This window comes from Neocloeon triangulifer, unplaced genomic scaffold, assembly GCF_031216515.1.
Source record: "Neocloeon triangulifer isolate White Clay Creek 2 clone unplaced genomic scaffold, ASM3121651v1 ptg000014l, whole genome shotgun sequence".
In the NCBI taxonomy this organism is placed as follows: Eukaryota; Metazoa; Arthropoda; class Insecta; order Ephemeroptera; family Baetidae; genus Neocloeon; species Neocloeon triangulifer.
Genome location: NW_026775556.1, coordinates 11,546,254 through 11,559,170, shown reverse-complemented (window position 1 = coordinate 11,559,170; position 12,917 = coordinate 11,546,254). Strand labels below are relative to the sequence as shown.

General features: G+C 37.4%; 3 protein-coding genes across 4 annotated transcripts; 2 read left to right on the top strand and 1 right to left on the bottom strand.

The window, feature by feature from the left end:
* Positions 1–578: 578 nt before the first annotated feature.
* Positions 579–6,649, top strand: LOC132200856 (transient receptor potential channel pyrexia-like). The gene is made up of 3 exons (XM_059626608.1): positions 579–711; positions 2,904–3,093; positions 3,678–6,649. Exons 2-3 carry the CDS (start codon positions 2,932–2,934, stop codon positions 6,252–6,254), a joined length of 2,739 nt encoding a protein of 912 aa, XP_059482591.1. The 5' UTR covers positions 579–711; positions 2,904–2,931; the 3' UTR covers positions 6,255–6,649.
* Positions 6,650–7,073: 424 nt separating this feature from the next.
* Positions 7,074–8,376, top strand: LOC132200869 (heat shock protein hsp-16.2-like). Its single transcript, XM_059626636.1, has 3 exons — positions 7,074–7,233; positions 7,514–7,690; positions 7,778–8,376. The coding sequence occupies exons 2-3, from the start codon at positions 7,539–7,541 to the stop codon at positions 8,136–8,138; spliced, it is 513 nt and encodes a 170-aa protein (XP_059482619.1). The 5' UTR covers positions 7,074–7,233; positions 7,514–7,538; the 3' UTR covers positions 8,139–8,376.
* A 115-nt stretch (positions 8,377–8,491) lies between these two features.
* LOC132200854 (regulator of telomere elongation helicase 1 homolog) lies at positions 8,492–12,886 on the bottom strand. 2 transcript variants are annotated; one of them, XM_059626607.1, is made up of 16 exons: positions 12,720–12,842; positions 12,538–12,670; positions 12,253–12,469; positions 11,761–12,188; positions 11,593–11,697; positions 11,139–11,537; positions 10,969–11,084; positions 10,705–10,911; positions 10,482–10,644; positions 10,312–10,431; positions 10,117–10,254; positions 9,820–10,059; positions 9,437–9,766; positions 9,178–9,375; positions 8,822–8,966; positions 8,492–8,760 (listed from the first exon to the last, which is right to left on the bottom strand). In XM_059626607.1, the coding sequence occupies exons 2-16, from the start codon at positions 12,637–12,639 to the stop codon at positions 8,693–8,695; spliced, it is 2,976 nt and encodes a 991-aa protein (XP_059482590.1). In that variant the 5' UTR covers positions 12,640–12,670; positions 12,720–12,842; the 3' UTR covers positions 8,492–8,692. The 2 variants fall into 2 exon arrangements, with proteins under 2 accessions (XP_059482590.1, XP_059482589.1); XM_059626606.1 differs by having other exon boundaries at positions 8,493–8,760; positions 12,795–12,886.
* Positions 12,887–12,917: the final 31 nt, after the last annotated feature.

Here is a 12,917-nt window from a genome sequence, read left to right as displayed (position 1 = left end):
GTGCATGATAAACAAAAGTCTTCGTACTCATTTTGGTCTGATATTTTAAACTTTTATTAAGTCAAGTTTCTAAAAATTGTAAATTTTCAAACAAATAAATCATGTTTAAATATTATGAACTATTTTAGTTTTGCTCGCATTATTGTGAAGCATTAAGGGATATTTATTTTAAGGTTCTTTGTTGCTTGATGTTAATAAACAGAGAAATATTAAAGATAAATAAAAAAAAAAAAAATAATAAATAAAATCGAGTGGCACATTCTGCGCCACTTAATAAGGGCACAGGCTAACATGAATTTGTCTTGGCCTGACCCTAAAAAGAAAGTTAAATTCTCGCCGCTTTTTTATAAAAAGAACCCCACGACCCCATATTAGAGCATATTACAAAAGATACCCTTCCCCTCTATATACTTTTTGTTTGTTTTGTCCCAAAAAGCAGCACCTTTTGTTACCTCAAATAATAGAGTAAAATATGTGGCGATATCACGGTCGCCCCTCGCATGGTCAAAAAAACTTGTATCCAACCAAATGGATAGTGGAATGGTTTTAAACTTGACAACGCAGCACTGGCAGACAGGCCGCTGAGTCGGCCTTTCACAGCTAAGCAACGCATCAGCCACAACAGCTTCAGTATCATTATTTCATCCGCAGTGCGCAGTTGTGCGTCAGTGTTTCCGTGCACATCCCAAAGGCTGCTTTTGTACTCCAAGAGTAAGATTTCTATTGTTTTATTTCTTTGAAACAACAACAATTAAAAAACTTTTCTCATAGTTAAGCTTATTATTTGTCCATTAATCTACGATGAAATTGGAGTAATTTATAAAAATCCCAACCTGCATTCCTTTACACAGTCAAGTGCTTTCGGGTGTCGGCGCGTTTCATTTAAAGCCCACGATCTTCAACCTTTGACCGATAGAATTGAGAATATGCAAAAATCTGTTATAATTTATGTTTATATTTAAAAAATTTAAAGGGAAAAATCTCTACCGGATATCCGACCGAAATCTGGCTTAGAAACCCCGGGCTGAGCGCTGGCCAGTGGCTAGCGGATCAATAAAAAAGCAATATACTGACCAGCCGAACGAAACGGCGGAGCGGTAAGCACATTGTCACGCCAAGCAATACTTGTTGAATAAATATATATGTTGCATGAGGGTTATTTAATATGTTGCTCAAACAACGAAAATAAATCTATAGCGCCGCCGGCTGGGAGTCATTAGTGCAAGGTGTGCATATACAATATATGAAATAAACTGAATGAATTTAGGTTAAATTTAATCCTTTTAAATTAGTGGAGAAATTGTTATATCAAAATATTTTAAATTTTAATATCTGGTAAATTATTGGAAGCTCTGCTTAATTAAAACAGCAGAAGGTTTAAGTTGGAATATTGTGTATATGATCAGTGTGAGTTTCTCATATTTTATTCCAATAGCGTGCTAGCCAACGCGAGCGTGTCATCCATACAAAACATTCATAAATCACAAATTGGTCTCTGGCAGTGGTTCTCCCCTCTATTTGCGCGGAGTTGTCACCTGGACTGTCTTTCATTTACTCACATTTTTGTACGCGACAATATGCTAAACAATTTCATTACTAAAAATATCCAAAGGCAACTTCATTTCATGGTTTATCTCGTCATACAATAATATTTTAAGTTAAAGAGGTAGACACAATTTAAATTTGGCTTTTCCTTGATGAGTTTTTTGAACCAGGCTGCTCAAACGGGTACACTAATGTATTCGGTATTTGGCGGAACCGCGCAAAATCGTCAGAGTCTTGAGATAAACATATCAATGTAAAATGATTTGGCACAGGGAACCATACAGTGGCTCCAAGATCATGGCCAAAATGTAAATTAGCTTTTCTTGTTTTCTAGCAAATTTTTAAACAAGGAAATCCCAATTGCTTATCAATACAAAACAAGCTCTTAATCTCCAACCTTGGAAGAAATGTACAAGAAATTTTTTTCCCAATTTTGATCAAGTTTTTATTTTTTCCTTCAATAATAATTAAAGCCACCAAATTGTTTTTCGCTGAAAATATAGTTTTTTAGTTGTTCTAAACCAATATTCTTAACCTTATACTTATTGTGATAAAAACACGCTTATATAAGCACACATGTAAAAATATGATTTTTTTGACGATTTTTGAGACAACATTGGTTAATTTAAATCCACGATCGTTGAAAACTAACTATTTTTAAACAAGTTATAGCTGAAACAATTAAAAAAATTAATTCTCATCACAAAAAAAATATTAATTATTAAAATTTGAAATTTATTTCATTAAACATATAAAAAATTTCCTTTAAAAAGAATTTAGTAATAGGTGTAAACAAAAAAAATTAATTATTCAAAAAGCAATTGAATTATCTGATGAGAAAAATGTAACTTTAAAATTCTGATGACAATAATAATTATTACTTTTTGTAGTTTCTATTTTGCAGACATATTTCATGAGTTATTGCATTTAAATTCGTCTTTTCCTCAACGTGGATTCTGGATTGGATTATTTTTTCCACATGCAACAACTAAAAACTATACAAAAATCAAGGAAAATTCAGCTTTTAATATAAACTTTCCTTTTACTTAATTATACCACCTAATCATTAGAATGAAACACATTTCCCTGAAATTTAAAAAAAAGGCATATATACACGTTACAGAAAATTAATTCATTAGCTCAATGACACATCAAAATAAAAAAAATATCATGCTATCTTTTTGGGAATAATTTAAATACTTTTTACTATGAACATGGTGACATATTTTTAGTTAGCCTCGCACCCAAAATAATCCTCGCATACCCTTCCTTCATCACATGAGTGATAAACACAACACCCACCCGGCTGCAAGTCGCCAGATGAATCTCTAATGCGAGTTTACTTCTTACAAATTTAGAGCCGGCTGGAGGCCCTTCTAGGCAAAGATGCTGTGCGACAACGAGCTGCAACCGATCGGCTACAAGGAAAAGATGGTCAGCGCGTTCCGAACGGATGATATTCTCGCGTTCGAAAGCGCCATCGATACACTGAGTGACGCTCAGGCAGGCGAGGCTTTGCACGAAATTTGCACCAGCAAACTAATCAAAGTGAGTTATTTTTTGTTATTATTACTTTCGGAGAAACTAAATTACATATAAAAAAAAGAGAGCAACAGGAAATCAATAAAAGCTTGAAAGGAACTCTAAAATATTTTATCAGTCTCGATTCTTGAGTCTTAAAATTAATACAGGGAAGAAGTGATGAGACGTTCATGAATTGAAAAACGGGTCGCTGGAGAAATTGCTTTTGTTCAAAACCAAAACGACTCTATTCCAGTTTTGATCTCGGCCAACAACCCTTTCATGAATAAGAAACGTGCTTTTGCTAATAATTAGTCAAGGAGCAGCGCGTTTTTTAAGGAAATAAAGGGTCGCACACCGTGACCAAAAGAATGGTAGACAATAAAAAAGTGCATTAAAAGATATGGCGTTTTTACGTTATCAGTCACTTGTTCCTCAAATGGCACAGAATAGTAAAAAAAATTATTAAAATTCGCGTATTGAAATTTTTTTTACATGCCTCAAAATTATCATTATTGCCTGATGCCTGCGTCATTTTTGTTTTCATTTTTTATTTATACACATCAATTTTATATCAAGTATCCTTGAATTGAAAGGTCAATTTTTTGCAGGATGAAGAGAAAAGATGCGAGTTTGCGGACAAGCTGCTTTATAGATATAATGCTCACGGAATCCACCCGAGCGCCGGATCGTACCCTATCCATCAGGCAGCTAAAAGAGGGCTGCACAGATTGCTTGCGCAACTCATCAATCACTCTATAAATCCCGCCGATCCGACAGCGCTCACCAAAAATGGTGAGACCGCAATACACTCTGCTATTCGCGGAGCTGCTTCGGTAAGCAGTTTGGAAAACCAAAACTTTGAAATTGTTGAGGAAAATGCACTGAAGTGCGTAAAACTGCTGGTCGAAAAAAACTGCAATCTTTTTGCTAAGGACGGGGTAGCAGACATCACCGCAGTACATTTGGCTGCGCAAAATGAACTCTGGTCAATTGTTGAATTTCTCCTTCAGAATAGAGCAAACATAGATATGAAAATTGATGGCAAAAGTGCCAGGGATTATATTGAAAAATACAAACCTCTGTGGGTGGAATCTTACACTGGGTGCACATACACGGGGTGTTCGGACTCTATAATGGATACCCTAGATGTGTTAATAGAAAAGCTTGAGAGACATTCTGTCAGTGTGGACAACAAAGAAAATGCCTTCGAAGAATGGCTTCTAAAAAATGTTACTTCCATGGAGCTGAACAAACCGTACAAAGGACGGTACACACTTTTGGAGTGCGCAATTAAAAACCGACTCCCCAGAATGGCGGCGACTTTGATTGACCAGGGCGCCGACCCGAACACGGCCCTTTTTGCGGCAATCAAAGCCGGGGAGCAGTACTTTGATCTAATCGAAAGTGCAGGCAAGAAGCTTGACATCACCAAAAAATTACCCGGCAATTCCCAACTGACTGTTCTCCATTTCGCCGTCCACACAGACAACATGAATACCAGCGTTAATGTGGTGGAATCGATTTTGAAATTGGCAGCGACTCAGATTTCAGACGTCAAGAAATGGGTCAATGAAGAAGACTACAGGGGCATGACGGCCCTTCACTACGCAGCCAAACGGCGCCTGAATGACATTGTTGAGGTCCTGCTGAAGTACGGGGCAAACATTTTTGCCCCTGATAAGTTCAACTCTCCCGTTTTCCTCAATATGCGTCCAGAGCTCATCATGCAACACCTGGACGATCAAATACAATGCACAGACGACAGCTGCATGGACTGCAGCCACGCGCTCGTATTTGATTTTAATTTCCTGAAAGTCCCTAAGAAAAATCAAGAGTTTTCAAAGGCGAGCAGCAAAGGGTACTCAAGTTTGAATATGGGTGGTGCAATTAATGATGAAAACGGGGACATACCGTCCGAGCCTGAAATGCAGACTTTGCGATGGATGGTGGATTCGAAGAGCCACAGAATTGCGCTGCAACACCCCGTCATCAAGGCCTTTCTGCGCATCAAATGGCACCGGCTTTTCTGGTTCTACTGGCTGAACTTTGCTTTTTATTTAGCGTTCACGCTCACTTTCTTTTTGTTTGTCTTCAGCATTGATTTCAAGAACATCAACAATGAAGACATGGTGGTCGCTAAAAACCGAACCGAAAATGTTGGATTTCTCCACGAACACTTTGATTCCGTTTGGAACTTGCTGATGGTGCTGACCGTTTTCTTTGCCCTGCGCGAATTATTCCAACTCGTTTTTCTCACAAAGAAGTACCTCTTAACATTGGAAAATTGGCTGGAAATGACAATTATCGTGATGACCGTGTGCCTGCTGCACTCGCCCTTCACCAAATGGGTGGCCTCCGCACTTTGCCTGCTGATTTGCATCGAGATGGTCCTCCTCATGAGTCGCCACCCCTGCCTGGCCATCTACATCCGCATGTTCTTTCAAGTGGCGTTAAATTTCCTGAAATTCCTTTTATGGTACATGTGTCTCATCGCCGCTTTCGGTTTTTCATTTTACATCATCTTTCCTAAGTGCACCCCCAAAGAGGGAGTGGAAGATTGCAAGGACTTTTTTAACACGTTGCCCGACTCAATATTTAAAACGATAGTTATGATCAGCGGTGAATACGAAGCTGGAGACCTTGAATTCAATCACGTGTCAATTGCAAGCCATTTGATTTTCCTGTCATTTTTATTTTTGATCTCCATCGTGATGGTTAATTTACTAAATGGTTTGGCCGTCAGTGACACGCAAGAGATTAGAAACGAAGCCGAACTCATTTTCTGTGTGTCACAAGTAAAATTCTTCTATGACATCGAGTCTGTCCTTCTCGTCTCGTGGAAAAATTGCTGTTGCATGATTTTAAAACCCTACACAAGTTGGATGGGCACAAAAATTTTACTGCTCGATAATTTGCTTGCCGAGAGTGGAAACAAGGTGCATGTTTTCCTCAACCAGAATAATCGAGTGGAGCCAGATTTGAATACGTGTTGCAGAAACGAGTGCTGCACGGGTTGCATCGGCGGTAGCAGGCCTTGCAGATTTTCGTTTTGCCGCACATTCAATACCATTGTAAGCGATGCCTTGGCAGTGGCACACAAAAATACGGAAGTTGATAAGATGGACCTCATTCTAACGCGATTGAAAAAGCTAGAGTATATGCTGGAAGAGCGATCAAGAAATTAAAATTGATGGGACCTTTTTTGTTAGAAAATTAGATTTAATTTATGACTAATTATGATTATAATTTTCCTGTGCTTAATTATATAATACAATAATGATATATTCGATTTCAATGAAATTATATTTGTGATCATTAATACTGTATGTCGTGGTATATCAACTTTGGAATATAATAATTAATAATGTTGACCAATATTTAGCAACAGAGGATTTCAAAAAATAATAGTTTCCATGTAAAGAGTTTATCAAATATGAATAGTAAAAAATGATAAATTATTGTGTTGCAGCTACCATAAATATATTGCCCGAAGATACATTAATAAACACGATTTGAAACTAAATATATATTTAAATTTTAAATATCATAGTTGTACAAATAAATATAAATAAAAACCAATATTATATTAAAATTACTCTTAAATAAAGTCATCATTGTCATTTCTCAATCGCACACGCACATCTAAAAATTGACTTAGTATTTTTCCATTAGCTATAATGTTGTTCCTTTAATATTAACTTCAGATAATTATTATTATTGAAAGAAAATCTAGTTAATTTATTTTTAAGTTTCTACTGAGCAAAATTATTTTGCAATCAAAACTGTTCTTTTCCATTATTTATTTGCTAATTTTTCACACAACACAACACGTAATTTCACTGCGCTAGTGCGCCAAGTGTAAGTTAAAAATTGCAATTTATATAAAAGGGATGATCAGCAATGACAGCAATACATTATACACATAACCGCGTGCAGTAAAAAATTCTATCGCGCCATTGCAGCCGAATTTCCCCCGGTGCATAGAACTGCATCGCCATCTATTGCAGGGGATGCACTTGATAAACATTGCAGGGAGCGCTGCCGGCTGGAATCATTTTTGTTCTGTAATATTCTAGAAACTTTTCTTAGCGTGGGTATAAATACTGCCGGCACCACTTCTCTGCTGCACACTTTCAAATTTCAAAGAGTTTTTTGTCAGAAAAGGTAAGAACATATAATGTCATTTCTCTACAGTTTTTTCATTAACCAGGTGGCATATCACTCTATTATAAAAGATCTGTTTGAACAATTCTTTAAGTTTAATTAAAGTAAATTATTTTGTTCTATTTTAAAAATTTATCAAATTTATACCACATTTTTCCTGCCCGCTTCTACTGGCATCTTTTCCCAGCACAAATTTGTTGCTTTTTACTTATTGTTCCATGAGCTTCCGTTTAATTTTTCCAATATGATTTTAAATTATTCATATTTTTTAATTTCGCAGGAAAAACAACCGAGCAACTTCAAAAATGTTCCGAGTGGTCAAATCTGCTTTGCCGGTCGTGGCACGTGCTCAGTTTGTTCCGGCCCAGAGAACCTTCTGGGGCCTTCCAAGCAGGACCGTAAATCGCATGATAAGAGACATGGACCGTCAGATGGACCATTTTGACTCATTCTTCAGGTAATTTTCATACAATATTTACTGATTATTTAGTTTTTATTTTAAAGGCGCTCTCATCCCTAACAATTGATTCTAATTTGTTATCAGGTACTCACCCCTGATGCAAATGCTCCCTCGTTCTATGCCCTTGGAGGCGGCCGAGACCTCTGGCAACACGTACCGCATCAACCTGGACGTCTCCAGCTTCAAACCCGAGGACATCAAGGTGAGCCTCAAAGACCGCGTCCTCACCATCGACGCCAAGATGGAGAAAAAGTCTGAGGACGGCAGCCGCTTCTACCAGGAGATGAGTCGTCTCTACACCCTTCCAGAAAGTGTGGAGGTCTCCAACCTCAAGTCCCTGCTCAGTAACGAGGGCGTGCTGTGCATCGAAGCCCCCATTTCTGGAGAGGTCGAGAAGCCCAAGGAAATTCCCATCAGCCGCACTGAGGAAATTGCAGCCAAGTAAAATTTAAATGCGATCTGAAATTCAATTAGTTCTCAAGGGTTTTCTATCCTAAATATCCATTAATTTTTGCATTATATATGTCATACATACTCGCAATCAAGACTTAAGAGAATAAGAGGCTGCATTCGTAAAATTTTGTTTTTTGTGAACTTCATTTTAAATAATTGTGCCAGAAATTGTTCATGAATTGTATTTTTTCTCCAAATCGATTTGAATAAAATTGCATATTAGTAGTTTATGTTTAAGTATTATTATTTCTAAAATTTTTGATTTTAATTTGAGGTTTTCAAGAGAAAAACGATTAAAATTATGCTGGAATGCTGAGAACATCTGAGAAATTTCAGGCTCTTGGAACTTGGCTGGTTATAAAAAAAATTTATCCGTTGCTGTGCATTCTCTGCATTTTAAACATTTTTAGGAATTAAGGATGCATTTTCTAAAAGGTTCAAATACCGCAAATACCAACAGAAAAGCTTTGGTGCAAATTTTCTGTAAAATAAAAGTTATAAAACAATTTAATGGTACCAAATTTGAGTGTAGTGGACAAAATTTTGTCAGCTTAATGTTGATAAAAATTCCCTGTATTTAGGCCTGTGCTCTTCCTTGATGAAGCGGGTAAAACCTGAAGAAAAAAAAAACGCCTTTAATATTTTTAAGGTTTTTTGCTTTAAATTTAAGCTTGCCTTCATAAAGTTCCACCTTTATTTTCTTGTCTCGTAGAATGGGTTTCAGCGAGTCCATGAGCGCTGAGTAGTTGCTGTCCAAATTATAATTTTTCACCATTCTTATATAATTCCTGTATTCGTCCGCACTGAGAGAATACTTAATCTAATATGACAGGCATATTAATTAATTAAAAGAAAAGTAGAAACTTAAATTTCGCATGTAAAACTTTGTTTGTAAAACTCTCATCTTTTCTCTCAATTGTATTGAATTTGTATAATTTTGAATGTATGAATGATGTATCCCGTTATGGGCAGCAATTGCCTTTGTGATATATCAATAAACACAATTTGCAACTAAATAAGTTAATATATACCTTCATCAAATAGTCCTTTGAAGCCTCTCTTTTATCAGCTATACTTGTCTGAGATGAACTGGAAGATTGTGATTTTGATTTTACCCATGACTTGTTTTGCACCGTTGGATTGTCTATCAGTTTTCTTTTCAGAGAGCTCGATGCTCCCAAATTTGAGCTTGAAGCGTTCCTTGTAAACTTTGGTAGATAAAAGTCAACCTTATAATCAAAAGCAATAAATCATCTTCATTTTAATAAAATAAAACAATAAGAAAAATACCTGCACGTTTTCGTTGAAATTGATTACACCATCAGACTTGGTCTCCTGAATGGCACTGAAGAGGCCTTTGCTGACCAAACTTTTCTTGTCCTTCTTTGTAACCAGAGGTGAAATAGCAATGGGGGACTCCACTGATGAATTGAGTATGTCAAGCGTTATTTGGCTTGTGCTGAGAGATGATGGTGCGGGTCCCGACTGGATCTGTTTGCTAACCTTTCTTGAGGATGCCTGTCCAAAGCCAACAGCAGTCATCGACCTTAACTCATCTTCTTTTGCAGCACCTCGATTAGCTGGCTGCCTAGACAGATATCTTGTTTCTGTCGTTGGAAACTTTAAAATTGAAAATTAATTTTACATTGAAAAAAATCTAAGCCCATCCTTACCATAGTTACAGTCTTTTTGAAAAAATCAATCACAGATTTGTAGCAACCTCCGAACTGACTATAAACTTGGATGTGGGGTTGGAGCCATGCTGACAGTTGTTGCTTGAAATTGGTATTTCCAAAGCGAGTATCACACAAGAGAATGGCGCCGAAATCACTTTTGTGTCTGATAACTCTTCCAATGGCCTGGTTCACTGCTCTCGAAGCCTCAAGTTGGTACCACATCTGGCCAGAAATAGCCTATCGAGTGTAGAGAAATAAATTACTAAACATTAAAATTAGTCATTGAAAGCTCACGTTTTTATCTCTAGATCTGATTGAATCCAAATACTGCTGCTTCAGCACGACTCTGGGGTCTTTGAATGGAGGATATGGTAATCCAGTGATGATCACAGCTCGACCGTTGTTATCAGAAAAGTCGAGACCTTCAGAAACCTAAGAGTGCAATTATTTAGAATTAAATTTTTCAATAGGATATCCCATTGTGATTACCTTTCCTCTGCACACTGCTAAGAAACAGGCACCTTTGCCATCAGACCCATGAATTTTGTCGTAGTATTCAGCCATGTTGCTGGCAAATGCCTCTCTGATTTGCGACTCAACAAAGATAGACTATAATCAAATTTTAAATTAAAGACAATCAACTTTAAATTAAAACCTGCCTTATTTTCTACAATTTTTGACCAAATTCCCATGCCCTGCCATTCATCCTGGCATTTCTTTAGCAAAGGATAGGATGGGAAAAATACCAGAAGTCCACCAGGAACAACTCGGCTGAAATTTTGGATTGTCCTTCCAAGAGCAGCAATATATTTTGGATCATTCCTAATTTATTAATTTTCTTATTAACATATCTGAAGTAATAAAAATAAAATTGAGAATTACCTAGTATTGAATGAGGAATTTAACTGCGTTCCATCTGGACCCGACGACACAACACCAACAAACACCTGATCTCCAGTTACGACGTGTCCATTTTCCAGTGTCACACCAATACTGATGCCCAATTCTTGCACCAGAGGTGGGATGGGGCTCAGAGTTCCGGAAGTCAAGATGATACTACGGACTCCTTGTTGCCACAACATTTTCATGCTTAAATGATCAACCATTTTAATTCCGTAAAGAGCAATAAAAATGATAAATACGCACCCAAATGAAGGACTGAAGCACCAGTAATTCAATATCCTGCCTTTCTTAAACTTGTCGCTTTTGACATCCAGCCATGTTTTCTTAGTGTTTTTTGCTTCCTCAAACGTCACATGGAGCTATATTAAAACGAAAAAAATTATTTATCTTTTTTGAATAAACTATGCACAAACCTTGTAGTAGGACTGATTAGGGTCGTCTTTGTCTCCTCTGTTTGTGAAAACAACTGTCAAAAGCTCGGAAAACTTTTGAAGTCCAACGCCCATTCTCTGGACCGGAGAATTTGCACTTGTGGCCAGATACTGGACAAGCTTGTCAATGACAGACTGCAGCATGGGAACCTTGCTCCCTGAAATGTCAGCTTTGCCCAAGATAGCAAAGATCTGCTGTCCTGGATAAGTTGTCCCTTCTCCAGACACTTCAATCGCATCGATTGCAGCTTCCAGCTCGAGGAACATTGTCTTCAAAAGCATCAAGTCGTCTTGGTTAAAGTCTCTGACGGCTGCAGATGTTTCAACTCCAAAACCATTTGACTCCATGTGGCTCATCAAGTCTTTCATCACTTTTGTTATCTACAAAAATGCCTTTTTTAAATTTTTTGAATCACAAAAATTAATCTTAATTTACCTCTGTTATACAAAGTGCAACGTCAGTGCTCCTAAACTGCAACGACCCTGCTTCCTCACAAATTTTCTCCACGTTATGAGCTTCGTCCAGAATAATAACAGAATTCTAATGAAATATTGCAAAATTATTTTAAATTTGGTACATAGCACTTCATAATTAAATGCTTACATCCAACTCGATGTTGTTTGCTTTTCGGGCCAAGGGATCTAGCAAGTAGTTGTAAGGCATAAACACAATGTCAGCGTTGTTTTTCAACTCTTTTGCCATGTAGTAAGGACAGCACTTGTGAGTGGTGCCCTTCTTGACGAGGTCTTCGATGTCAGTTATGCCTGACGTCTCCGTGAAAGAGGGACTATTCTTCATCTCCTCAACTCTGTTGTAGAAAATGCAAGATCTGGCTGCCACAAATTTTTGACACATGTGAATTTTGTTCATGTTGTTCGTCTCCTTGAGGACTTCCGAGTGAATGCAAAGTTGGTCTCGAGAGCCGATCACAGTGCTTTTGAATCCATCCACATATTTTGTCCTTCGAAGCTCATTTAATGCCTGCGATAGCTGGGTGTGCGTTCGAGAGGCGTAGATGATTTTTGGGTAGTCTGAATTTATTTAGATCAAATGATATATAAGAAATAAATATATTTTATAAAAAGTTTTTCATACTTATTCCCATCAGCTCTTGAGGAACAACAGAACCAGCTGCAAGCCCCAGACTCTGCATGACGCTACTCATGGAATTTTGATTTCCAGCAGCTGCTGATCTCTGAGCAGAATTGGCCTGCATCTGAGCCTTCTTCACTCGAAGCCATCCTAAGGAGGCGCAGAGGAGACTCAAGGTTTTTCCAGTGCCTGTCGGCGACTCAAGAACACCATTGATGCCCTGGTAATTCAATGTTATTATTAATTAATGTTAAATTTAATACATATTTTCTTTCACTAAAATTATACCTTCTGCAGGCACTCTATAACTTTTTCCATATAAACCCTCTGCACTTCGTAAGGGGTGAATGGAAATTCCACCGGCACACCACTGATGTCGATTTCAGGCATGTTGAATGTTTTTTGTTACATAGAAAAAGGCCTGTAATTGTTTCAAATTATTGTGCCATTCTACCAATAGAAGGAAATACTGTAGGTCAAAAGCAATTCTGTTGATGCCAGCGTTTTTTAAACTAAAGGCCTTGCAAATACAAAAATATTAGTACCTATTTTTAAATATTTCTGAGCCAGGAAGAGAAAAATTTGAAAAATCATGTGTTTTTGTTGACCGGTGTAAGCGGGAAGGAAGAAGCGCGCTGATTGGTCATGGTCCCGAGGCCCCACCACGA

Coding starts and splice junctions, on each gene's coding strand:
- LOC132200869 (XM_059626636.1), top strand. CDS start 7,539: ATGTTCCGAGTGGTCAAATCTGCTTTGCCGGTCGTGGCACGTGCTCAG. Junction 7,691..7,777: donor CATTTTGACTCATTCTTCAG/GTAATTTTCATA, acceptor ATTTGTTATCAG/GTACTCACCCCTGATGCAAA.
- LOC132200856 (XM_059626608.1), top strand. CDS start 2,932: ATGCTGTGCGACAACGAGCTGCAACCGATCGGCTACAAGGAAAAGATG. Junction 3,094..3,677: donor GCACCAGCAAACTAATCAAA/GTGAGTTATTTT, acceptor AATTTTTTGCAG/GATGAAGAGAAAAGATGCGA.
- LOC132200854 (XM_059626606.1), bottom strand. CDS start 12,639: ATGCCTGAAATCGACATCAGTGGTGTGCCGGTGGAATTTCCATTCACC. Junction 11,698..11,760: donor CAAACAACATCGAGTTGGAT/GTAAGCATTTAA, acceptor ATATTTCATTAG/AATTCTGTTATTATTCTGGA. Junction 10,060..10,116: donor TCAGATCTAGAGATAAAAAC/GTGAGCTTTCAA, acceptor TACACTCGATAG/GCTATTTCTGGCCAGATGTG.